This window comes from Aricia agestis, chromosome 20 (assembly GCF_905147365.1).
Source record: "Aricia agestis chromosome 20, ilAriAges1.1, whole genome shotgun sequence".
Lineage (NCBI taxonomy): Eukaryota > Metazoa > Arthropoda > Insecta > Lepidoptera > Lycaenidae > Aricia > Aricia agestis.
The window spans coordinates 10746607-10773530 of NC_056425.1; the positions used below are offsets into that span (position 1 = coordinate 10746607).

The 26924-nt window shown below is 37.9% G+C and overlaps 1 protein-coding gene across 1 annotated transcript in view; it reads left to right on the forward strand.

Annotated features, from left to right (window-relative positions):
• The window catches only part of LOC121737431, a 176536-nt gene that overhangs the window by 105138 nt on the left and 44474 nt on the right, over positions 1–26924 (forward strand). Inside the window, exon 4 of the mRNA XM_042129109.1 lies at positions 14676–14699. Coding sequence (XP_041985043.1) covers positions 14676–14699 — 24 coding nt within the window. The remainder of the gene's footprint in view (positions 1–14675; positions 14700–26924) is intronic.

A 26924-nucleotide genomic window follows, 5' to 3' on the forward strand; every position in this document is an offset into this window, starting at 1 on the left:
CTATCCGGCACTTTATCAGGAAGTGCAGGTGAAACGGGCCCTTAATATACACTTCTAGCAGTGTGCAGGCCGATGATGAATAACTATTTTTGGACAAACACTGGACCATATCAGCTTTAATAAAAAAAAACAAAATCGGCTTACCCGCTTAGGTATCACCTAAGCGGGTAAGCCGATTTTGATTGACATCACAAACAGACAGACAGACACGTCAAACTTATAACAATTAACACCCCCATTATATCACGGGGAGTTAAAACCATAAAGGCGGAATAGAGCAACAATCTCGAGCTGTCAAACGAAATTGGTTTCATCTGTGTGTAAAAATATGTGTACGTATAAACTTTCACAAGCATGATTGAACATGAATTCTATGAGATTTAATAGTCAACGTGCGGCACGAGCCGACTGGACGTCAAAAAAAGAGTGCTGCTGTCATCTACCACACGTCTCTTTACAGTATTACTGATAGTGACATCTCTCTTGCTCAGGCCTATGTTTCTCTATTCCGCTAGGTATATTAACTTTATGGTTAAAACTAACTAAGAAAGATTCCGTAAATATATTAAAATATTATAATAACATAGCTTGAAACACCGATTTCATTATAGTTAACTAAGTAAGTAAAGTTCTGAGCATAGTTGGAATTCCTTGTAGACAGATTCTACAGATGCTAGGAATACACTAACTATTAACGGAGTATTAGCTGGTAACCTACGAATAATAATAATAACATACTATTAATTATTATTCGTAGGGTAGTTTCTCATGTCGATGGGTATAACACTAATTCAATATTTGCCTGTATAGGGAAAGAACAGGAACTATAAGTGGCTGCAAGTGGTGAATAAATAATATACCCCCCTTTTTCAATTTCTGAAATTTCCCTGGAAGTCACCTAATTCCACATACATTTTGTCATTTAGTAACGATGTGAAGATTTGTGACTTGCTTCTTGGTTTGTACCATAGTTAAACAATGCAACTGCAACGATAAATTATTATTAAACTTAATACTTTATTTTTAAACTAGCTGTAACCCGCGACTTCGTCTGCGTCAAGAAAATGTAAAATACAAAGGTAAAAAATAAAAAAAGTAAAAATATGTCCTCCTCCTTTTTGGAAGTTGGTTAAAAAGTAGCCTAAGTTACTCCTTATTACATCAGCTATCTGCCAATAAAAGTCCCGTCAAAATCGGTCCAACCATTTCGGAGATTATCCGGAACAAACAGACAGACATACAGAGAGACAAAAATTCTAAAAATTGTTATTTTGGTGTAAGTACCGTCTAAATATTCATATGCATGTAGTAAAAAACGGTTATTTTAATATTACAAACAGACACTCCAATTTTATTTATATGTATAGATAAAGTATTGATTTTGGCATTCAAAAATGTTTAATCCTTATATCCCCTGTCCTGTCCTCTGTCCTGTCCTGTCTGCGGCCCTAGCCCCTGTCCACGCCAAGCGGTCTTCTAAGAAAGGATGTTTCAAAACGATATGTGTATTCTGTAGTTCAAGCCCGGCAAAAGTTACTTAAGAGCTTTCGATGTTCCTGGGTCTTTGATGTAAATTAAAAAGTGTAATATAGTATTAATCCTTAACCAAATAAAATAGTCGTTGATGGGTATTCAATTTCCTAAATCTCGATTTTAATAACATACATTCACGCGGACGAAGTTGCGGGCAACAGCTAGTTTAAATATATCCGATAAAATCCATTATATCCATTATGCCGGTATATCTAAACGTCACATCCATATCATTGTTACAATAGACGTAGGTGTGTCCTAAAGGTGGCTTTCGGTTCTTTGCCGCGAGTTGGTACTACTGATATATGTATATTCTGTGCCGCGAGCGAGCGCGACCGATACAAATTCAAATAAAATACTACTCTATGACATACACCATAGGTACCATTTTCTACTGACATTTGTGTGGCGACCCATGCTGCCGCCGTAAAAGCTAGTGGCGTAGTAAAATGAAACTTATAGCCTTTGTCATAAAGTGGCATTTTGTTTGAATTTTCTCTGTCGTCGTTGCTCGCGGCAAAGGTCCGAAAGCCACCTTTAGAGCCAGTCCACACGGCGCGTTGCATTGCGTCGTCGCAACGCAAATATTTTGACGCGTCGCAACGCACATATTTTGACGCGCCATTGCAGCGTTATTACGAAGCAGTCTTAACGTCAACACCCCCTCCCGCTTCGTCTCGGGGGCTGCTGTCCGCCATGTGTGCGTTGCGACGACGCAGCGCGCTGTGTGAACACCTTGGTTGTTGTAAAACAACGCAACGGCAGCGCTGTGTCGACGCAACGCTGACGCAACATGCCGTGTGGACTGGCTCCTAGTCCTCACGTATCCTGTGTCCTTAGCAGAGGTCACGGGTCGACCCCACGTTGGGGGAGAGTAGGGTCGATTGACATTACTGATAAATGGCTTATTGTAGATAATTTAATACCTAATAAGGTAAAACACCGCAACAGAAAACCCTAATATCGGCATTTGTAGACCATTTGCAAAAAAAATCGGAAGTGCCAATAATTTAGAATTTTACATTTAGGTGAATCTGCCAAGAAGATTCACCTAAATTGTAAAATTATCGTGTTTGTTCATTATCGGTCTTCATTTATCATCATTCATTCGGTCCAGCCATTTTTTGAAACGAAGCTGTAGCTCTACCATGAGTTTAAAGCTAATTTATCGAATAATATTATATTTAATAGCAATTTATCGATATTCGATACCGACTACGTAAATATTTAGTATGGCGATTTTAGTTCCGCAAGTAACCGCAAGTAAAATTTGCCATACTAAAAATTTACGTAGTCGGTAGGTATCAAGTATCGATAAATACTATAACTTGAAACTCATGGTAGAGCTACTCGTACTGGACCGATAATGTTAAACTTTTGTGATAACCATAATATTAACATTATACTTAAATGCGAAAGTGTGTTTGTAATGTAAGTAAGTCTATCTGTTACTGAAAAATGTACGGTTCCTTCGCGATAAACTTTTGGCGCAACAGAGTTGGGACAGGGCGTCATCTAGTCTAGTTAAAAAACAACTCGATAGTCAATTCAATATCCGGCTACCCTGACCCAACGAAATAACAATCACTATGAAATCAATTTACAGTGCTCCCAAAGTGATAACGCGCATAAAAAGTTTCGTAATTTTTCGGCAAACGCCGTATTTCCCGAGCGTCGGAAGACGTCGCTGCAAGCGCTGTTTTAAACCATAACGTTAATATACCTAGCGGAATAGAGAAACAAAGGCCTGAGGCCTGAGCAAAAGAGATGTCACTATTAGTAACACTGCGTGGTAAAAAGAGACGTGTGATACATGGCAGCAGCACTCTTTTTTTGATGTCCAGTCGGCACGTGCAGCACGTTGACAATTAAATCTCATAGAAATCATGTTCAATCATGCTTATGTAAGTGTATACGTACACATATTTTTGGACACAGATGAAACCAATTTCGGTTTCGTTTGACAGCTCGAGATTGTTGCTCTAATCCGCTAGGTATTAACTTTATGTTTTAAACTTAACTTTAAGGGCCAACCCACACGTACCACAACCACACGACAACCACACCACGTGGTCGGGCGTATATTTCGTATTGTAAATGAACTGGACCATGCACACGTACCACATTTTGCAGTCGTGGTCGACCACTTGTCAAATACCGACCACATCGCAACCACAACGTTGCGTCGATGCAGCGACACGCCGCGCGCCGCCCGCGCTCTCCCCCCCTCCCCCTTAAATTTAGACATTTAAACGAGGCGTGGAAATAATATAGTACGGGAGCCCTAGAACAATTTTTATTTGATTACCACCAGGCATCAAGCTAATCTTTTGTGAGTAGCTTCATTTTGATAAAACGAACATTTTTATTTGCGAAAAATGTCGAAAGTGGTAGCTATCATCAGTCAAGGTTTTTTATATGTAGATATTGGGTTTTCATAATTTATTAGAGCTGTAGCAAAAGTTGGTACTGAGTAACGGGTACGCCATCTAGTACGAAACGTTACTCATGAATGCGTTTCGTTACTCGCATTTTTCGTTGCCGTATATATATATATATATATTTTTTTTAATATAATAATATTATTATTATGTTTTTTTATGATTCCATATCCAAGAGGTAAAAACGGGACCTCTACTTTGACGATTACGCTGACATCGCCGTCGTCTTCTTCTTATCAATAATACATATAGCAAGGATAGCAACAATAAAGTGTCCTCTTCGAAATCCATAACTTTGGGCAAGACGTGTTTCCGCTATAAAAGTCGAAGTCGAACTACAATAGTTCGACTTACACATGACGCAACCATTTTGTCGGTACCACAACGCAACCACAAACTGCTGCAGCGACACCATTCACACGTAACCACAGCTCGACGACATTTTGTCGTTGCGATGTCGTGTGGTTGTGGTACGTGTGGGTTGGCCCTAAGAAAAACGGCGCTTTGCAGCGACGTAGAGGCGCCTGACGTTGCTTGGATGGCGCGCCATGGTAACGGCGCGATCGCGATGGCTTCCCGCTGATTTATAAGCACTTATTGACGGACCGGCGACAGCGGACAGCCACCTGCTATATTATGATATTTACTTCTATTTCCTTTGAACAAGGTGCAAAATTAAAGTTTCATAGATTCTGGTGTTTTCGTGATGACAATTAGCGAAGATTTCCATGCGCATTATTAATTTGGGAGTACTGTACCTTTCAGTATTTCGGGTCACAACAGTCCAACAAAATACATTTCACATTGTCTGTATTTTTAACTCGATTCGCTCAATTTAAAATATGCACAACTCTTTGAAGTGTGAAACCAGAATGGTCGCACAAAAAACTGATTCCTTTGTGAAGTCGCTAGTAATTTAAAATCGACCAAAAAACGTGAATCCACACAGTTTCGCTTTATGGAAGCGAAAGTCTGAAAATACTCGTTTGTACAGAACTTATTTATTTAATATTTACCCTTTTTTTTTAAACATTATAAAAAGAGCTTCACGGTGTTCGTTATGCTATGTTTTGTGTTTGTATGATACGTTACACATATCGCTTAACTAACAATGGACAAAATAATAATTATTATGTATGATCTATACAACTGTGTGAAGAATCTATATTATATACACAGTGTGGACACTTTATCTTCTTAGGGCGTTTGTGCACTACACGGAATTTTACCGTCCGGCGTTCATCACTATTTGCTATATTATAATATATTAAAACGTATATTTATATATTTGTATATATATATATATATATATATATATATATATATATATATATATATATATATATATATATATATATATATATATATATATATATATATATATATAATATAGCAAATAGTGATGAACGCCGGACGGTAAAATTCCGTGTAGTGCACAAACGCCCTTAATAGTAATTGATTTTGACATAAGCCGGCAACTAAAATTCTTTAATTTCTAACCTTAGAAGCTTTAAAAAACCAACCACAGTAACCGTGATGAAACAATGACGTCACAAGGTACACAGTTCATACTAACACCTTTTCATGCAACTTCGTTCAGTTTTGTGACACTTTCATTTCCCGACCGAAACGTTTTTCCGGAAACTGAAGTGTATTGTAACGGAACTATTTTTACCTGACTGTAGTCTGTGGTAAGGCCAAAAAAGGCTTTGTACAACTGTGCATGCTACGTTCTTTTACTGTGGAAAGTAATCGCTGTCCACACACCCAAATCTATAGCTACCTGCAGCTATACTGACTATAGACCGGTAGTACTAGATTTTTGGGCTTCAAAAACTAGACTTTCTTATTTTTGAAAATTATAGTTTCAGGAACATCTACTAGAAATATAATTTTGTGTAATTTTTGGCCCTTGCTTGCGAAAATATTTACGAATAACTTGAATATTATTTCAGATTGGAGCACATTTCATATTTAAATAGTTGGTAGGTTGGTGGTAGGTTTGGCCTAAAGGAAATTTGTAAAACAAGATCTCTCTAGTTATAAGTATGGATTTGGCTTTAGATCTAAAAATTGGCCAAGTGGGAGTCGAACTCGCGCACGAGGGGTTCCGTACCGTTATATAGCAAAAATAGGCCAAAAATTGTGTTTTTTTTATGGGAGATTATTTCATTTTTTTTAAATGTTATTATTAATTATTAAAGTATAATTAAGGCATTTTTGAAAATTTGAAGTGCCTACCTGTTTCCATTATTGATAACGAGCAAAAAAAAAACATGTTTGTTGTATAGGGGTCCACCTTAGATATTAATTTTATTTTGTTTTTAGTATAATATTTTGTTGTTATAGCGGCAACAAATATACACAATCTGTGAAAATTTCAGAAGACTAGCTATAGCGGTTCTTGAGATACAGCCTGGAGACACACAGACGGACACGGATCGACGCACAGACGGACAGACAACGAATCTTAGTAATAGGGTCCCGTTTTTACCCTTTGGGTAAGGAACCCTAAAAAGTCAGTGGTAAAGGAAAACGATAGAAAATATTATGTTGTTATCAAAAATCTAAGTACATTTATACAATGTGGATTATTTTATTAGGAAGGGCAGTGCTTTGCAACCTGTGGGTAGGGGCTTCTGTAGAGGTGTCGCCAGTGGTCGAGTGAACTATTACAGTAATAAATAATAAAGTTTAAAATTTTTGATAAACTAAGTATGAGAAGTTCAACAAAAACAAATATTCTTACGCATAAAAACATCCATACTAATATTATAAATGCGAAAGTGTGTCTGTCTGTCTGTCTGTCTGTTACCTCTTCACGCCCAAATCGCTGAACTGATTTTGCTGAAATTTGGCACGAAGATACTTTGAGTCCCGAGAAAGGACATAGGATACTTTTTGTCCCGGGAAAATGTACGGTTCCCACGCGATAAACGAGCTTAGGCACAACGGAGTTGCGGGCGTCATCTAGTTATAAATAAAAAAGGGTTACGAGGGTCGCATCATAAAAACGGTTGAAAAACACTGAGGAAGGGGATTGAATATTATTGAGTGTAAACAAGGAAGGAGGAAAAAGACTTCGTTAATTTTTGGCAGAGAAAGCAATGATAAAAGTTTTTCCTTGACATGGTTCTGAAATCAGGTTGCGAAAGTTACTGTAGAGAACTTTTCGATACCCTTGCCAATATAATGAATGCGCATGGCTATCTTGCCATGTTTGACAAAGTATATTATATGTATTACTAGCGACCCGCCCCGGCGTCGCATGGGTATAAAATATATAGCCACTGCAAAAATGACGTGATTAAAATCTATAGCCTATGATCCTTCACGTGGTCTACTTCTTATCTGTGCCAAATAACATAAAAATTGCTCCAGTAGTTCGCGAGATAAGCCCTTTCAAATAATTTCCCCCGTTTTTTCCACATTCTCCTATTAGTCTTAGCGTAATAAAATAAAGCCTACAGCCTTCCTCAATACATGGGCTATCTAACACTGAAATAATTTTTCAAATCGGACCAGTAGTCCCTAAGATAAGCGCATTCAAGTTAGCCCTTTCAAATAATTTTCCCCGTTTTCTCCACATTTTCCTCTATTTCTTCGCTCCTATTAGTCTTAGTGTGATAAAATATAGCCTATAGCCTTCCTCGATAAATGAGCTATCTAACACTGAAAGAATCATCAAAATCCGTTGCGTAGTTTTAAAGATTAAAGGGACATGAAGGAAAAAAAAAGCGACTTTGTTTTATAATATGTATAGACTATAGATATAGATTTTGTTTTGCTGTCGTAGGCTATGGAGCATATGTATTTACGTTATTCATTTATTAGTTTATTAAATTTAAATTATTAATAATATTTTATATTATCTAACCGGGATAACCTTGTTTTATATTAATTTCTTAGCTATGGAAAAAAGGTTGATTCTTAGATATGCCCAATAAAAAAAACTTTCATCAATATTGGTCCATTTCTTGTATGAAATTCTTTTTTAAACTAATTTTAGAATTGTATTTTGAGAACACGTTTTGTTCTACTTCATGATCTTAATAGATATGTCGTGTGGGTATATATATATATATGCTTAATATAATATATATTATATTAAGCTGATGAAATTTGCTTGTGTTTTTACACAATTACACAATCAGGGCGAGCGAAGCGAGCCGTAGTATTTCCCACCACCTGAGGCCTGGGGCCCTATTATGAGCTCTTAAATCCATTCACTTTACGTCCTTATACAGTCAGATAGGGACGTAAAAAGAATGGATTGAAGAGCTCATGATAGAGGCCCTGAGCACTTTTGTGGAACACTTTACGGAAAAACTATCACGCCTATTGATTTATACTTTAACATAGAATTTTTAATTATATATTGTAAATGTAGTATCATAGGTCACTCAATTTTAATACTATTAAAATATAAAATTACGAATCTATAAGGGTTCCGTTTTTTGCGATTTGGCTACGGAACGGCTAAAAATTGCCTTAAAGATTAATACCACGCAGAAAAACGACGCGCGCCCTCACAAAGCTTGGCTTTTAGCTAGTATAAAGTTTGTATCGTTATAGTGCGCTTGTAATAATATTTAAACACTTTCGTACGACGACGTTACTCGCCACGTCAGTCACTGACCTGTCTCATCAATAATTATAAACAACCTGGCCGGCCTCCTCCACCTGTTGCGTAGCAACCTACTCGCGCATGCGCACCACCACACCAGGCTGTTTACCAGGCCATTTAGCCAAGACTTTTTAGTTATCGCTTCGTTATAAAATCGCCGTTCAAAATGTATGGAATCGACATAAACGTTCGTTAATATGACGTCGACCTTCGACTCGTCTTATGTCAATTCCGTACATTTTAATCGGCGATTCTATAAAGAAGCGATAAAGAAAAGATCTTGGTTCACCCCCCTGGTATCTTAGAAGTTAATACTCTGATCCACCGTAAACAAATACCCTATAACTACAGACAAGGTAAATCACCCCATTTATTGGCACTATGTATTATGTATTATAAAATACTAATGTACTGGTATCATTTCGAGCTGAGAAGTTTTTCGAAATAACAGGATTGAATTTGATAAAATTTGTAATAGTCCATAGACATACCACGGGGAAGAACCATTTTTTTTTATGAAATAAGGGGGCAAACGAGCAAACGGGTCACCTGATGGAAAGCAACTTCCGTCGCCCATGGACACTCGCAGCATCAGAAGAGCTGCAGGTGCGTTGCCGGCCTTTTAAGAGGGAATAGGGTAATAGGGGAGGGTAGGGATGGGAAGGGAAGGGAATAGGGGAGGGTAGGGAAAGGAAAAGGATTGGCCCTCCGGTAAACTCACTCACTCGGCGAAACACAGCGGAAGCGCTGTTTAACGCCGGTTTTCTGTGAGGACGTGGTATTTCTCCGGTCGAGCCGGCCCATTCGTGCCGAAGCATGGCTCTCCCACGTCAATATACCTTATAAGTTAATATACCTTATATCAACCATAAAGTTAATATAAGGTATATTAACTTTATGGGAAGAACAAGGGATACTTTTTATTTAAGGAAAAGTGCAATAGCGTACTAGACTACGTTTTGTAGACATTAAAATATTATTATCCATTTCATAACCCATAATGGACAAAATGTATAGACTATAGGCGATTACGAACCTGTCAAACAACCTGTGTTGTTCATGCTGTAGACAGCTTCGCAATCATGGTGACATTCATAGTAATTTAGCACCACTTTGGAACGAACTGTCGCCAACACTATTTTCGACCCAATACGATCTTAACTTTAAGAGAGGCTATTCCCTCTTAAGAGGCTGACAACGCAGCTAATAACTCTTGATGTAGCGAGTGTCCATGGGCTACAGTACTTGCTTCCCATCAAGTGCCTGTTTGCTCGTTTGCCCCCTAATTTTATTAAAAAAATCACTAATGTGACGAGTGTTGTTTCTAAAACATGCCTCGATTTTAAAAACTGTCTGTTAGTATTATCAAAACAGCTCTTTTAAATCTAGATTGGTTCAAATAAACAGACTTTTAGTAAATATTAAGGCTCAATTTCACCAACGACTGTTAAAGTTAACGCTCGGATTAGTATCACGTTACTTCTTTCGTTTTTCATATGAATGAAAGAGAAGACATGACATTTTAACAAGCTGTTAACACTAACAGACGTTGGTGAAATTGGGCCTTAGTGTGAGGAATTCGAGTGGGAAGGATGGTAGATGTTCGAATAAAAATACAAGGAAAAGCTTTCTTTCTGTTACTTTAAGTTGAGGTTTCCATGAAAATAAACCTTATGTGGTCGCCATAAAAGTGCTGAAGGTATTCTCTAAAGGATCTATACGTTTTATGTTTATATGTTTACCTAAGTGTTTACTTTACCTGATATAACACTTCGGGAAAAACTGTTTACGGGGGACTGGGGAGCCACTTGGCACAAATAAGCTAGCCATCGGATGTTGTTTCGATACTTGTGCCTCGGAGAATTTGAAGGAATTTTAGGCCATCTCGCTCGTGCGTGCGTTTGTGAGTATCAAACATACAACTCTTGAATATAGGTAACTTTTTAGCGGAAATAAGACAGATATCTCCTTCAATTTTTTTGGCAAGAAGACACTCTAAAGGTGAGACCACACTACGTGATACGACACGACGCAACACGTTTTCACGTTCCTTAAAACCTAAAACTGACGCTTTACAAACGTGAATTTAACTTGTTACATTTACGTCAGAATCAATAGAACCCATAAAGTTAATATACCTAGCGGAATAGAGCAACAATTTCGAGCTGTCAAACGAAACCGAAATTGGTTTACATCTGTGTGTAAAAATATGTGTACATATACACTTACACAAGCATGATTGAACATGAATTCTATGAGATTAAATTGTCAATGTGCCGATAAGTGCGACTGGGCGTCAAAAAAAGAGTTCTGCTGTCATGTATCACACGTCTCTTTTTACCACGCAGTGTTCTGATAGTGACATCTCGCTTGCTCAGACCTTTGTTTATCTATTCCGCTAAGTATATTAACTTTAGTTGCAGTAGGTTATATCGTACCCGCAACTCTGCCTTAAGCGATGAGTGGAACACCATGGGGTTTTAGTGGGTAGCAGGAGTCCCACATACCCCGGCCGATATCCCCAATTTGCCGGGGATGCGTAAAGCATTTACCCATGTTAAAAGAAAAGGTATATTAACTTTATGATAGAACCTGAAGCGTGGCGTAGTGTGGTCTCGCCTTATACGAAACAATAGGGTTTTTAACACTGTCTGAAAACACACTACACTGTAAATTATGTGTGTACACTAGGAGAGTCATCCACGTCACAAACAAATCTCACAGAGCTGGATGACATGTGGGCACTTTATGTCATCAAAAGTACCGCTATATTTTATAGCACGAATTGCTTTACTTTGCCTATGGTTCTGGCCGTGTACGTAAATCAGCTTCATTTTAGCAGCTAAATTATTGAAAAAAATATATTCTACCATAATGTTTACACACAGAGAATGGTATTTAGGGAAGGCCTGGACGTTTCTAAGGGCATCGATATTTGCCTTACTCTTTATATCCTGTTACACTGGTCTAGAGTTACCCGTAATTCATATTTTGGTAGAGGTAGAGTATTGTATTGTACCTATTTTCTCAAATGCGTTTCATAACTGATTTTTTTTTATGGCTAAGCGTTCATGTGACAAAAACATCCTAAATTGATTCTACTAAATCCGGTCAAGTGCGTGTCGGGCCACGCGCAATATAGGGTTCCGTAGTACCGCTAGTTTTTTTTTAATTTTTGTATGGTCAATGAATTTACTATCAGAGAAGTTGATTCCTATGCAGATGGCGGACCTAAGTAATTTGGTCGCGTTAAGTCAAAGCCATCTGACCGATCACAGCTAATATCATTGAACTGACATAAGCCGACCACATGACATAGGTCCGTCAACTGCCTAGGAATCAAATTCCTCGATGGTACCTACATTTATAACGTGTTTTACACTAAGTTACGAGTAACAACATCATCTCAGTTACTTTCAAAGGAATTTGAATGAAAAGTTCCTTTATACTTCGTTGAATACATTTTTTTTAGTTGATCGACTATTACTCAATAAATTATGAAGTCTTCTTAGCAGTGATAGTTTTCCTTTTAAATTCAGCATATTTCATACTCCCGTGAATTTTTTCACATTTCCAGAAGCAACCGTTTAGCGGGTAGAAGGGACACTGGACTCTAACGATTTTTTCCAAAACTTAATATTTCACAAACGGATCCCTAAATCTGAAAATGATCTAAGAATACTCATAATATTTTTAAAAAACCTATCCAACGACATCCCACACGATGGGGTGGACGCGAAATAAAATTCATACCTGCTTGATGTACACATCAATCGGGGATGAATTTTACTATAGTACCTTCCCTACAGGAAAGGTGTAAGTACCTATGTAAGGAAGGTACTATAGTAATTTTTTTTTAGGTTTCTTGTAAGTACCATTTTGTCGGCATTATTAATATGTGCATTCATGCCAAATTACAGCTGTGTAGGTCCCATAGTCCCAAACCGCGGATAGACAGACAGACAGACAGACGAACAGACGGACGGACAGACAGAAACTATAAGGGTTCCTTGTTGACTACGGAACCTTAAAAACCTATATAAGTTATCTGTAAAAGGGCATAAAATATGTCAGGTGCCATTAAAGTTTATGGCTGATACCTTGTACGTGCTAATCGCCTAATGTGCTGATAGATTATAGCCTAGTGCTATCTATATTACACCTGTACACTTCCCACTAGTTATCAGCTGTTGAGGGTCATGCCACAATAGGACGAAACGTAGCGCGACGCGACGCGGAACTATCTTATTAGAATATTTATTATGGAAAACTACATATATTTATTTTTATGCTGTCATTGCTTATTAATGTATCGACATCACCAAAAGGTTGTCTGAAAAAAGCTGGAGTTAAAATATTATTTAAAAACGTGTCTGTGTGTCACCACTGAACTGGTTTTGAAAAGATAGTTTTACATAAAACGTTTGCCGCGTAGTAAAATAAAATAAAAAAGTTACTTAGTGGTCTCCTAGACGATCAATTTGATTATGCAATATCATTGAACAATATTATTGAACTATTTATTTGACAATAAGATTGAAAGGCGGGCGCGTTTAATATCATCCCTAGTCGGTGTTCCTACGTCTCATCGGGCCGCGCGGCGCTGGCAGGCAAACCGGTAGCCCCCGCGCGCCGGCCTTCAGCGTGCACCTCCCCGCGCACCTCTCTGCGACATCCGCGGCCAGCGAGGAGCGTGTCGCGGCCGCGAGTCCCTTTCACTTCACCGGACCACCGGCCTACGCGACGCACGCACCGCGGCTATACCTCGAATCATAGCACCTATTAATACAGTTCATTTTCATCGAAGAAGTCTTTTATTTCTGGCGGAGACCACCAGCATCACCCCTGGAGCTTCGCCCCCAACAGTCGGTCAATAATATTGCACATTACATGATATTGCACGATAAAATTTATAGTCGATCGACCGCTTACACTTTCATTAAAATATAAATGTTCATGAGAGTGAGATAGCTAGCCCACAAGACAGAGACAACAATACGCGTCCATTTTATGTCGCGGCGCCTCCGTGTCGCCACAGTCCGATGTAATTAAACTCTAGTGAGATTAATTGTTACTCGGCAAATGCTATAAAACCCTATGGATAAATGGTTAGAATTACTATACAGTAGGACATAGGTTCGATCCTCGAACGATATTTACGCAAAAAGACATTTACGCAGCGTAATAAAGTTTCCAATGTGCAGACAAAGACAAGATTTTTTCATCTCAATGAAAATATAGGTATTTAGTTTTGAGGTTACACCCCGTTAGTAGTCTATAATAATAATATTATGAATGTGTATCTAACAACGTAAATAAAACCATATTCTCTAAAAGTGTACTTATACTTATTAGTTATTATGTAAGGAGAATAAACATAATATTATTAGCTGAAATAAAAAATAAATTCTAAGGGTTGTACTACACCTCCGCCTCCGCTAATTTTAATTATTACTCTAGTTACTAGTATTAAAAAAATTGTGGTACCCTAGGAGTTTATTTGTTATAAATTATAATAGAGATCGAAATAACAAGGCAGAGAATTCATTATAATATTGCGAAGTTTTGTGGTCGATTCGCTGCTTCAACTAAATAATTTATGTTTGTCAAAGTTTAATAACAATTTTTTTCTTTTGTTTCATGTATATTTCCTGCGTTCGTGTCACAATAAAACAGGTAAGAGTAATGAATTTTAAATGTATAACTTATACACGGCTTTTATACACTTCAGTAAGTTTTTCACTCCAGTCTGAATGAGTAACTAGCAAAGAGAAAAGACCTTCATAGCAAAAAGATTACGTGTTTCATCTATCACGCGATGGTCTTAAAAACTAGTAATTCTTAGAATAAATAGTATTATTATCAGTATTATAGTGTAGCTAAGTAAATTCTTCACTTCATAAGATCGGCCTGCGATCAGTCCAATCAGATCGACCGGCCGACTCATAATATAATCCTTGAACATCGATAATTTTTTATCGACAAAAATAAAGCACGATAGCTGACGATCGAACAAAACCAAAATGGCCCCCAAGCCGAGACATTGGATTATAGTCTTAATTTTATTATTTCAGACCGAGTGACCTTTAAACCGGAGAGTAAGTTCAAGATTTGTGTTAGATCAGCTTAAGCTGAAAGAATACTAATGCTATGCGTCGTAGAAATAAAAATATAACGGTTAGGTGCCGTTCCGATCAACGCAGCATGTGATCGCGACTAATAAAAATTAAAAAAAAAATGCCTCTTCATGGACTAGGCCATAAGTTTCATTTTGGACATTGGTGTAGCGACCCAAGCAACTGTTGCTTTCAGGGCTCGGAAACCTGGTTAATCTCGCGATCTAGTAGGCCTACTACGAAACCGTTTTGAGACTCAAACAATCGGACGAGAACGCCGCGTCCTGCTCTAACAACGTCATTTCACGTTGGTTAAAGTAGGACGCAACATTCTCGTACGATTGTTTGAGTCTCAAAACGGTTTCGTGGTACAGGCCCTCTTCCTTAGAAACGCCAAATTTACATTTACATATATAAATACATTTCCAAAAGAGCTTTTCATTTCCGACTGCAATTGACCGAAACTATTCCTGGTTTTGATCAAAGAGCAAAATGAAATTGCTCCTGCTCAAAATACCGGTTAGAACCGTTCGCGATATCGTAAGCCCCGTCCACTCACACACACCACGACCCTCACCCATTGTTCACACATGAACAAGTTATGGCCTATTGGCTATAAGATGGTGTACTAGAAAGAAGCACTAGTTACTTTCCGCGAGAAATTAACCAGGTTTATTTCAGAAGCAATACCGCACGCACGATTCCCGAGCGAACACAAATCCAAAAACCGCTTAAAAAGCGCTTTAACCTGGTAAAAAAATACCGGTTCCGAGCCCTGGTTGCTTTCTAGTGTCATTATAATAATAGCTCCCACACCGATTTCGGTGACGGTGGCCGGTTTCATTGAAACCAGGCCAGCTACGCAGGAGTAATTTTATAGTGCCCAAGTGTGTGCGCAGTACACAAGAGCACTCTCTATTCCTTTACTCTCATAACCCAGTGGGACGGAAGACCGACACGACTGGCGAGAGATCAGGCGCAGGACCGACTTTTTACATGCCCATCCGACGCATGAATCATTTTACTTGTCAGACAATCAGGTGATCAGCCTGCATCGTCCTAACCAAACTTGGAAATAACATGTTTCCAACGCGGGAATCGAACCCACGACCTCCGAGTCAAGAGCCGCGCTCTATACCACTAGACCACGGAGGCGTTAGTGTGCTAGTGGCATAGCGCAAAATGAAACGTATAGCCTAGTTAATAAAGTGGTATTTTATTTTAATTTTGCCGATCGCGGCGCTTGGGGCAAGGATCGGAAAACAACCTTTAGAGAAATTAATGCTTTCTGTGAACGTTTTTAGAATTGAGATAACAACGCTTTTAGAGAATTTGGCAGCCATAACAGCGGCTTGGTAGAAACGTTTAGTAGTTAGTATTAATTTATTATTTGTTTAGTTTAAGCTCGAAATTTACGTTGTTGAAATTTTACTATAATGGCCAGTTTACACTATTTATAGTTGGGGAGGGGAAGAGGGGATTTCGGGAGTAGCTCCAGCGTGTCAGATTAAGCTTGTATAGGCTTCCGACATGTGTCTAGTTATCATGGTATAGATATCAGATTTCTCATGTGGTGGGTTATTTTTTTTTACATTGAAATGTTATCGGATCTGTCAGATTAAGATACTGGATGTTTAGTATACCCAAAAGAAGCTTCCATATAAAGCACTGACGATTCAAAGGTTTGGTAAGCCTGTAGGTACATTTTAAAATATAAAAAAGTAAAGCTTCATATTTTCCTAACTAAGCTTCGCAGATATTTTATTTTGCACTAAACTAAATGATTTAATCCTTGCTGTCTAAAATATATTTATAACTGACTTAAATAAGCAATTTTCTGAACTTGTTTTCTTTATCAAAACTTTAAAATGGGTGCAGTATCTGAACCCACCGCTAAAATAAAAAACGCTCTTATTTTTTTTATCAGTTTTACCTGATGTAAAAAAACCTACTAAGTCTCCATAACGCTCGAGTGACTACACAAAATAGCACCCTCCCCTCCTCTACTATTAGTAATTCTGACAAAAGTTTAATTGTATGGTTTCTTTTCGTAATTACAATGAAATAAAATTAAATATTAGTTCTTCTAATTAATTGTAAGTTCGTTTATATTAATTACATTAAATATAGTAAGTTAAGCATTTCTTATGACACACTTCTAGTAACTTATTTTTAACTAGATGACGCCCGCAACTCCGTTGCGCCAAAATTAGTTTATCGCGCGGGAACCGTACATTTTTCCGGGATAAAAAGTATCCTATGCCCTTTTTCGGGACTCAAAGTATCTCTGTACCAAATTTCAGCCCAATCGGTTCAGTCGTTTAGGCGTGAAGAGGTAACAGACAGACAGACACACTTTCGCATTTATAATATTAGTATGGAAGTATGGATGTAAAGGAGATGATACCTCTAAAACAGTTGCATATGCCTGTAATTAACTATTGTGTTATTTTAAAACAAAAATGTATTAGATTTAAGTTATTAATGTTGTCACAATATTGTTGGTGTATCTTTTAAATAAATTAAATTAAATTAAACTATTCCAATATCCAGTAATACAATCTAGCGCTGGATCAAGGTACAGAATTTATAATGTAAATGGGCACTGTAATGCACTGGCATGAAATTAAGTGCGTTCCATTCCATTGCATTCCAGCTGTACCCAATTACATTTTTCCAGTAATAATTTCAGCACTGGATTGGATAGCTGGATTGGAATAATGTAAAACCGGTAGTATAAATAAATATTCATAGACTGGCGGATATTATTAATTGGTTGGGTTGGTCAGGTTGTGTCAAGCCCAGGTAATTACAACTAACATTGACTTTTTTTATGAAATAAGGGGGCAAACGAGCAAAGGGGTCACCTGATGGAAAGCAACTTCCGTCGCCCATGGACACTCGCCACAACAGAAGAGCTGCAAGTGCGTTGCTGGCCTTTTAAGAGGGAATAGGCTAATAGGGTAGGGGAGGGTAAGGAAGGTAATAGGGAAGGTAGGGAAGGGAATAGGGTAGGGGATTAGGCCTCCGGTAAACTCACTCACTCGGCGAAATACAGCGCAAGCGCTGTTTCACGCAGGTTTTCTGTGAGCCCGTGGTATTTAATTTAATAAGCCAAAGCATGGCTCTCCCACATAACAACTTCACATAACCCGATCAAATTACATAGGTCCGCTATCTGCTAATCAATTTCCTCGGTGGTAAACAGGTAAAATAAAAAATGATAATATTAATTTTATATTTTTTGACAGTGTTAAGTACAATTAATATGCTAAAGAAAGTATAATATATAATAATATATAATATCTATACCGTACATTTTTCCGGGATAAAAAGTATCCTATGTTCATTCCCGGGACTCAAAGTATCTCCATGCCAAATTTCAGCAAAATCGGTTCAGCGGTTTAAGCGTGAAGAGGTAACAGATAGACAAACAGACAGACAGACGGACAAACAGACAGACACACTTTCGCATTTATAAAATTTGGAAGTATGGATTTTTAACATACAAACAAGTACAACATACAATCAATCTTTAACAACATACAAACTTTTAACAGTATTCAAAAAATAAAATTGAATTTATAACCTAGTATTTTAAGTCTGTTTTCAAATGGCGAAATACACAGAAAAGATACTCGTACATCAAGGGTTAAGCGACGATTAAGCAACAAAAAACCTTTCCAGTAATGTAAGCCAAGCTTATGTTAATTACTTGTGAAACTAAGTTTTCCTATTGTAATATCCATCAGCTGTTCCACTTTTTTTCGACCTTAATACATTGCAACAGGGTTGAATTTCCAACCCACTGTCATGTTTCTCTTTGCTCTGTGAACTAGGTTGGCAATCCATTTTGAACTTTATTTCAGCGTAATTAGGTTGAAACGTAAAGGAGGAGGTAGGAGGGAGTTACGACCTTTTGAAACTTAAACGTCATTAGGGTTGTCGAAGCTGCGTTTTAACTGTCCCCATTTGACGTAGCTTTACGCGATTCCGTCTATGCTAATATTTACAAATCAGCTTTGAGCCTTTTGCGAATGGACTAGCCATATTTTACGTGCCGTCGCATATGGATTTCAATGAAAGAAATCTGTTTTGTTACGCATTTTTAAATAGAATGATAATTATTTTGTAGCCATAATTATGCAACGTTTGAGTTTGGTATACAGTAATAATTTTAACTAAACACAAATGGTCTTACTACAAAAGATTTAAACACCCGTTTAACAAACAACGTTGATTAGAAGAAAAATTCAGTACAAAATGGTCTCAAACCAAATGTTCACCAGATGTTTAATCTTTTGTGGTAAGACATTTACACTTTTTAAAAGGAAATTAATATTAACATGCTACATTAGACCGTAATTATAAACTACCCCACCCTAACTAACGTCTACCTAAAAGCCACTCTTGAATCATAATTCACTTTAAGTTTGTGTAGCTTTTTACAATAATATTTTAACTATTATTAAAAATACAAGTCATAATAAATTAAAAATGGCAAAACAAAAACAATTAAAGCCAATTTAAATGTGTACATGTAGTTCTATTATTGGCATGCCTATTATTAACAAAATGCTAAGGTGCCAATAATAGAGGTATTATGATTGCCAACAATTGGGCAATTTACCCTATTTTTATCGAAAATATAGGTATTATGTTTAAACTAGGCCTTTACATCCGTTGTGGATGATTTATACAGTATTTTTCAGAGTAACCACTCCTCAAATACTGTAGTGCCTGGGACAAGATTTTTAAATGTCCGTATGGTTGCCCAAGCGCATACGGCATTCTCGCATCATAGTCGGCCTAGTCCAGAGGAAAGAACTAGTCAATACGTCTGGGACCAACTATGTGCGGGTTTCCTCACGATGTTTTCCTTCACCGTACGAGCGTCCGTATTATGTACTTGAGATCAGAAAATGTCTCATTGGTACACGCCTCCACCCGGGTTCGAACCTGCACCCTCTAGGAGTGCGAACCGAAGGTCTACCCATTAAGCCACGGACGCTCGTATTATGTACCATCGAAGAAATTGATTCATAGGCAGTTGACAAACCTACGTCATTTGGTCAGGTTATGTCAATTCAACGTTAGCACTTAGCTGTGAATTGTGATCTATGGCATCCATTATACGGTCAGGCAAGCGACAGTCAATTCCGACAGTCATGAATTATGTTTGACTCATGGTGACTGATGGACTGACGAATGGTATTAGACGGTCACTCAATTCTCTTCAGTTTTATGTCAGTCAAAGCCAAAATTTTCAAAGGTATACGTTTCAAATTTTTTCCCAATTTTGTCAGAATATGTGACAAAACTCACTCGAAATGCGTGGCTGATGATTGCATGAAGCAAAAATCAAAATATCCAGATTATCGTCAATCAACTTCATGCAACCGTCAGTCACGCTCTTACATTGTAGGTTATCTATCAGTCACGGCCGTGACTGTGGTAAAACTGACAGCAAAACCTACCGTGTAACGGATGCCTATCGGCTGAGTTTGACAACCGCAAATCCGCAGGTCCGCCATCTGCCTATGAATCAACTTATCTGATAGTACCTGCAATAGAAATAATTTGATTTCAAAATACAAAACTCGTTGGTGACAACCCTACTATAATGTGCGACGGGTCGCCGACAAGTTGGCGCGTCTCCAGTCCTCGTCACGGCTCCGGTGTCGCGGAGGACTCCACTTTCACTGAATTTAACCTACTTTGTACTGACTTTTCAAATAATTAAACAGTAAAATAATTCCGCGTAGAGATTGTTTTTCTCTTATTTACTGTTTGTAGTAACTATAACCCGTTAGTATAATATTATATTATATACTAGCGGTCCCCACTCCCCACAAATTCAGCTATGAATTTAAAAGTAGTAAAGTAACGTTATTTAAAATAGTTTTGCACGGTGGTGAAGTATTCTTTAATTTTTGTTTTTCTACGTTATTTTGTATATTATTATTTTATAAAAAAATCTCCAGTTAGCAAACACAAAAGGAAATAGCGAAATCGGCATTCAAGAAGGTTAATTTGTGTCGTAGCAAGTTACGGCGTAGAAAGCTACAGCGTAGCAAGATACGGCGTAGTAAGAGTACGGCGTAGCAAGTTACGGCGTAGCAATATTCGACGTAGCAAGATACGGCGTAGCAAGTTACGGCGTAGCAAGTTACGGCGTAGTAATGTACGAAGTAACAATGTACGACGTAGCAAGATACAGCGTAGCAAGTTACGGCGTAGTGGGTACGGCGTAGCAAGTTACGGCGTAGCAAGTTACAGCGTAGCAAGTTACGGCGTAGCAATATACGGCGTAGCAATATTCGACGTAGTAATGTACGAAGTAACAATGTACGACGTAGCAAGATACAGCGTAGCAAGTTACGGCGTAGTAAGGGTACGGCGTAGCAAGATACGGCGTAGTAAGTGTACGGCGTAGCAAGTTACGGCGTAGTAAGTGTACGGCGTAGCAAGTTACGGCGTAGTAAGGCTACGGCGTAGCAAGATACGGCGTAGTAAGTGTACGGCGTAGCAAGATACAGCGTAGCAAGTTACGGCGTAGCAATATACGGCGTAGCAATATTCGACGTAGTAATGTACGAAGTAACAATGTACGACGTAGCAAGATACAGCGTAGTAAGTGTACGGCGTAGCAAGTTACGGCGTAGTAAGTGTACGGCGTAGCAAGTTACGGCGTAGTAAGTGTACGGCGTAGCAAGTTACGGCGTAGTAAGGGTACGGCGTAGCAAGTTACGGCGTAGCGATATAGGGTAAGCAATGTAGGTCGAAGCGAGGTACAGCATAGCGAGGAACAGCATAGCAAGTTACGGCGTAGCAATATTATAGGGGGAAGCAATGCAGGTTGTAGCAAGGTATGGCGTAGCAAGTTACGACATAGTAATGTAGGCACAGCATGGCGTATGATGTATCAATGTAATACGTAGCAAATAGCAATGTTTTTGCATAGCAGTGTTGCTTTCCCACGGCAATGTGAAGCGTGAACCTGTTTTGCTAAGCAATGTAGTAAGTTTTGTGTCGTATATAATATCGTGTCACGAAACAATGTATCTGTATTTTATGACGTCGCAAATCTGTATTGATTTACTCGTATTTAAGACGCTTTGCAGACGACGGGGCGGGGCGGGCCGGTCAATTTCCCGCGTACGCCCGTCGATGTCTGCCGCTGCCCGCGCCACGTACACAAAGCACACGCCGTCTGCATTACTGCATATAAACTGGTTTGTGTCATCAACCGCGGGCAGCCGCGGACATGCGCCGCCAGTGCCTGCCGGGTACCAGCGGCGCGGTCTTTTTGCCCGCCGTGTGCGTTGGTAATATCCCTTTGTTCGCGGCGAAGTTGACCGGCCCGCCCCGCCCCGTCGTCTGCAAAGCGCCAAATCACTAATCAATACAGAAAAATTTACTTCTACTCTTTAAATTTTAATTCCAAATAAAAACTTGACTACTAATTCTGATGCTGTTGCCTAACGAAGTTATTTTCATCTCCGACCTCAAAAGGTCTACTTAAGGCTTCTCTGTAAAGTGTTGCATAAATTAAGTAGGCGATCAATGGTGAAGACTTATCAGGAGTTTACCTTGAGGAACATTTTAATATAAATGAAGGAAATTATTAATATTCAGAATGATACCTTGGAAAACTAAATTAGTTGAAATCAAAAAAGCTTCTCACAGTCTGTATAAATGCTTACATATTATTTTCTTTAAATTTATACGTTTTTTAGACTACGTTTTATTTTCATAAAATAATTAAGATTTACTATATAATAAGAAGCTGCAGAGCTATGATGTTTTTGCTACTTCCAATGCAAGATGCTGCTTGCTATACTTTATTCAAAATACAGATTTTAGAATATTTACCTGAGATTAAATATTTTAAATTATAAAATATGATCGATTCATTGCTTAAAATGTGGCATAGCTGTAGTAAAAAATGATATTTTTAGCCACATTTTGTTTGATTTTGGCTAACCGCAAAAGCGTAAATAGTATATTCATCGGTTAATCCATGATATCAAACAGAAAATGTTATTTAAACAAGGATTTAATAATATAGCCTCCCACATCAGTTTCAGAAACGGTGGCCGGTTTTATTGAAATAAAGCCAGTTAAGCATGAGTCATTTTGTAGAGCAATGTGGTTCAGGCCATCGGATTCAAGGCGTCATAATAACTGGCCAGTATTCTGCCTTATATTTTGGAACTTATCATGCCTTATTCATAGTGATATTAGTTTTTAAGCTTTTGCATAGCTTTTCAATGAATCAAGAAATTCCGTAACGAAAAAATCTAACACCCCGTGTTTGTGTGCGTGCGACTAGGCGTATGCGAATTATATTTGCATAAGTTGATATGCTATGCAATAGCTTTACCGCGGCAGTCCTCGAGTGCCAGACGTATTTTGTTGACGTATTACCTATTTTGTCATCTACTTAAGAAGGATGGAAACTTTGAAGCCAATTTCCCCCAAACTTATTAACCCAATTCGGCTCGTTTTCCGGGCAACTTTTAAGGTGAGATCACACAGCAACAAGACACGACGCGACACTTCACTTCCATAGAACTGACGTTTGTAAAACTTCAGGTTAGCTTTGTCCACACTGTGCTTTTTTCTGTTCGTCAAGGGCATGCGTTATAGCGCAGTTAACAGCAAACGTGAGGCATGCCCTCTGACCGTATCCAAAACTTCAAAAATGACATTATTGGCGTTGCGTTCCTTGACGCATTCAATTATTGACATATGCGCCAATATGAAAGTTGATGACGAAAATTGAAGATGTAAGTGCACAGTGTGGACATAACTCTTCACGTTTATAAAACGTCAGTTCTCTGGAACGTGAAGTGCCACGTTGTGTCGTGAAGTGCGATATTACCTTTATTAATTGCTATATTTGTTGTTTTTTTCTGTTGTGTCATCTAAAGAAGAAGGACAAACTTTAAAGCCAATTTTTCCTAAACTTTTAAACCCAATTCCGTTTCCCCGGTAAGTTTAATCCAACTTTCACCTACATATCAGTTACATAATGACCGTATCGCAAACTGTCAAACGATAGTTTGGCAAGGTTTGGCTCTTGGCACGAGCTCGGCTCGCGTCCTTTCACATTAATTCTGCAAATGGCCGCTTCTAACAATTATTGTTGTCGCGAATTATGTAAATTTTTATGGATTTTATGTCATGATTTTTATATTATTTATCGAACTGCAAAAGAAACTTTTTGATTTATATTTTTTATATTTGAACTATAAAGATACCATCTATTTTATTATATTGTTATTGAGGATGGTGCTTGTTGCGTTTTTATCATAATTAAGGTTAATTCTTTATCAATGTATTACATCTAGGCATGTTACACAATTGCTTTCTGTCACTAGTAAAATTTCGCTATTTTCCTGTATTAATCATAGGAATTTATTAAGCTTTTACCATTATGTGATTCATTTACTTGTATTGTTAATATAATATAATTCATATCGTGAACATAATAAGTACTTAATGTAGATAAGTAACTCACTCCCAAATTAATAATGCGCATGGGAATCTTCGCTAATTGTCGTAATCTGGAAAATACCCGAATCTATGAAACTTGCATTTTGCACCTTGTTCAAAGAAAATAGAAGTAAATATCATATAGCCTGTGACTGTCCGAAGTCGCCGGTCCAGTAATAAGTGCTTATTAACTCACCGGGAAGCCATCGTGGCGTTACCATGGTAACTTCCAAGCAACGTCAGGCGCCTCTACGTCACTGCAAAGCGCTGTTTTCCTTAAAGTTAAGTTTAAAACAGCGCTTGCAGCGACGCGGCGCCTGCCGTCGCTCGGGAAAATACGACCGTTGCCGAAAAATTACGAAAATTTTTACGCGCATTATCACATTGCTTTCTTATTTCGAAATACGAATAGGTACAGTACTCCCAATGCATTGGGAGTAATGTACCTATTCGTATTTCGAAATAAGAAAGAAATTGTGTCTCGAGTTCTGGACCCCACGATCGAGGTATTAAAAATTTTGTGTTATCTAATTCTTATGTTTACCAAAGATCTGATTGTGTGACTAGTAAGATGATGCGTCGGATAGCCACGTAAAATGTTGGTTCTGCACCTGATCTCTTTCCGGTCGTGTCGGTCGTCCTGAATTATAAGAGTAAAGGAAGGGAGAGTGCTCCTGTAGGTTGTGAACATACTTCTATAAAATCACTCCTGCATAGCTAGCCAGATTTCTATGAAACGAGCTACCATCACCGAAACCGGTGTGGAAAGCATTATTATTATCTACTAGATGATCAGGTGAACTTAGTATCAATTTATTTTTAGTACAAAACCTTCTACTAAAATGGCTGGCTTTTGTTTAGCAGTTCTCGAATTAAAGCGATTCTAACAAAAAAAATATTTTTTATTTTTGTAGGTCGATAGATCGATGACCAGAAACATCCTATAGTAAGGAATGTAAGGATTCCTCAACTTTATCTCATGGGAATTGGGGCTGGAATTATAACGTACTTTATAACAACAGTTAGATGAGCTTCAGATTTACAGTTACAACTTACAAGTCTCGAGAGAGATGTGGCAACTAGTGCCCAGTTTCTAACTGTGAAATTTCCTGTGGTTATCCTGTTATGTAATTTACTATTGACGATTATAAAGGCATATAATCTACCGATTATCATGTAAAATCTAGGCTGAAAAATAATTACTTAGTTATAAGCGCTCGCGAAAAAACTTTTGACAAAAACCTAAGAAACCATACACTAAACATCTTACATAAAATTGACAATTATAGTATACGAGCTTTTGCCCGCGGCTTCGCTCGCGTTAAGAAGTATCCTTGGGGTTGGAATATATCAAAATCATTTCTTAGCGGATGCCCACGTCATAACATCTACCTGCATGCCAAATTTCAGCCTGATCTGTCCAGTGGTTTGGGCTATGCGTTGATAGATCACTATGTCAATCAGTCAGTCACCTTTGAGTTTTATATATATAGATAGAAGACTTCACTGCAAACTTAAAATAACTGCAGCACTCAGACACATTTAATGATGATTAAACTTTAATTTAGTGAAGAGTTTGACAGATAATGTATGTGATTTTGTCAAATTATTTATTTAATTAGTACAGTTAAGTAATTAAAGTCCATCCACCCATCCCATATTATTGTAATTCACATATTTTATAATTGACACTTCACTGCAAACTTAAAACTTAAACTATATAAGTAGTATTGCCTTTCATTCCCCTTCACGCAGTGAAGACTAAATGTCTTCACTGCATGATTAAAACAATGTATTTTCTGTGCTTAACTGTCTTTACATTTAGTAAGCTTACAAAGTCAGCTCTCCAGTGTCAGACAAAGGTAGTCTAAACAAAACTATCGGCCATCTTTGAACAAAACCCAATTAGTATTCCATTGAGTAATACAGGGCCCCTCAACCTTTGAACATCCACCAATAAATACCACCGGAAATGTTCGGCACATCTGCATTTTCAATCTCAATAACTTTATTTATTACTTTCGGAGATTATGTTTGTGTACGAAAATCTTTGCCAGGAATCGTATATTTCACTATCCGACTATTATAAATACAGTAAGAGTTTGTGAAGATAGATGTTTATTAGTTTTTGATGCGAAACATACTGAAAGCATTGAAAGTAAAAAGTATCAGAGGCCGTAGCCAAAGTTCCTTTCGTTTAAAAACGATGACGTTATCCTTTATCAAAATGTATGGGATTTGACATTATTCTTCGCAAGTGAAATGTCATTTAGCGATGAGTTATGTCAAACCGCATACATTTTGATAACGAATTTCGTCATCCTTTTTTAATGAAATTTACTTTGTCTGGGGCGTCTGGACATAATATTATGAGCTGATCGAAAATTCGTAAGCCGCTAAAAGGGTATACAGCCGTGCGGTGTTGAAGAGGAAGTAATATTATAAGTTATAACCCTTTCCTTTATCGCGTTGAATTCACGCCTGCCCGCTGTTTCGTTTTTACTTCTTTCAGCACTCCCAAAGTGCAAACTGTAGTTTTTTGTTTACATAACCTGAATCACGCTTATCAAATTGTTTGAGATCATAAGCGTATATAATATAACGTCAGATGCAACTCCTCGTTTAGTCGCAAATCTTCTTTCTTCTTTCAAGCATTTTACCACACTATAAGCAAAACAATGTACACCGAGTCAGCTATACATCAGC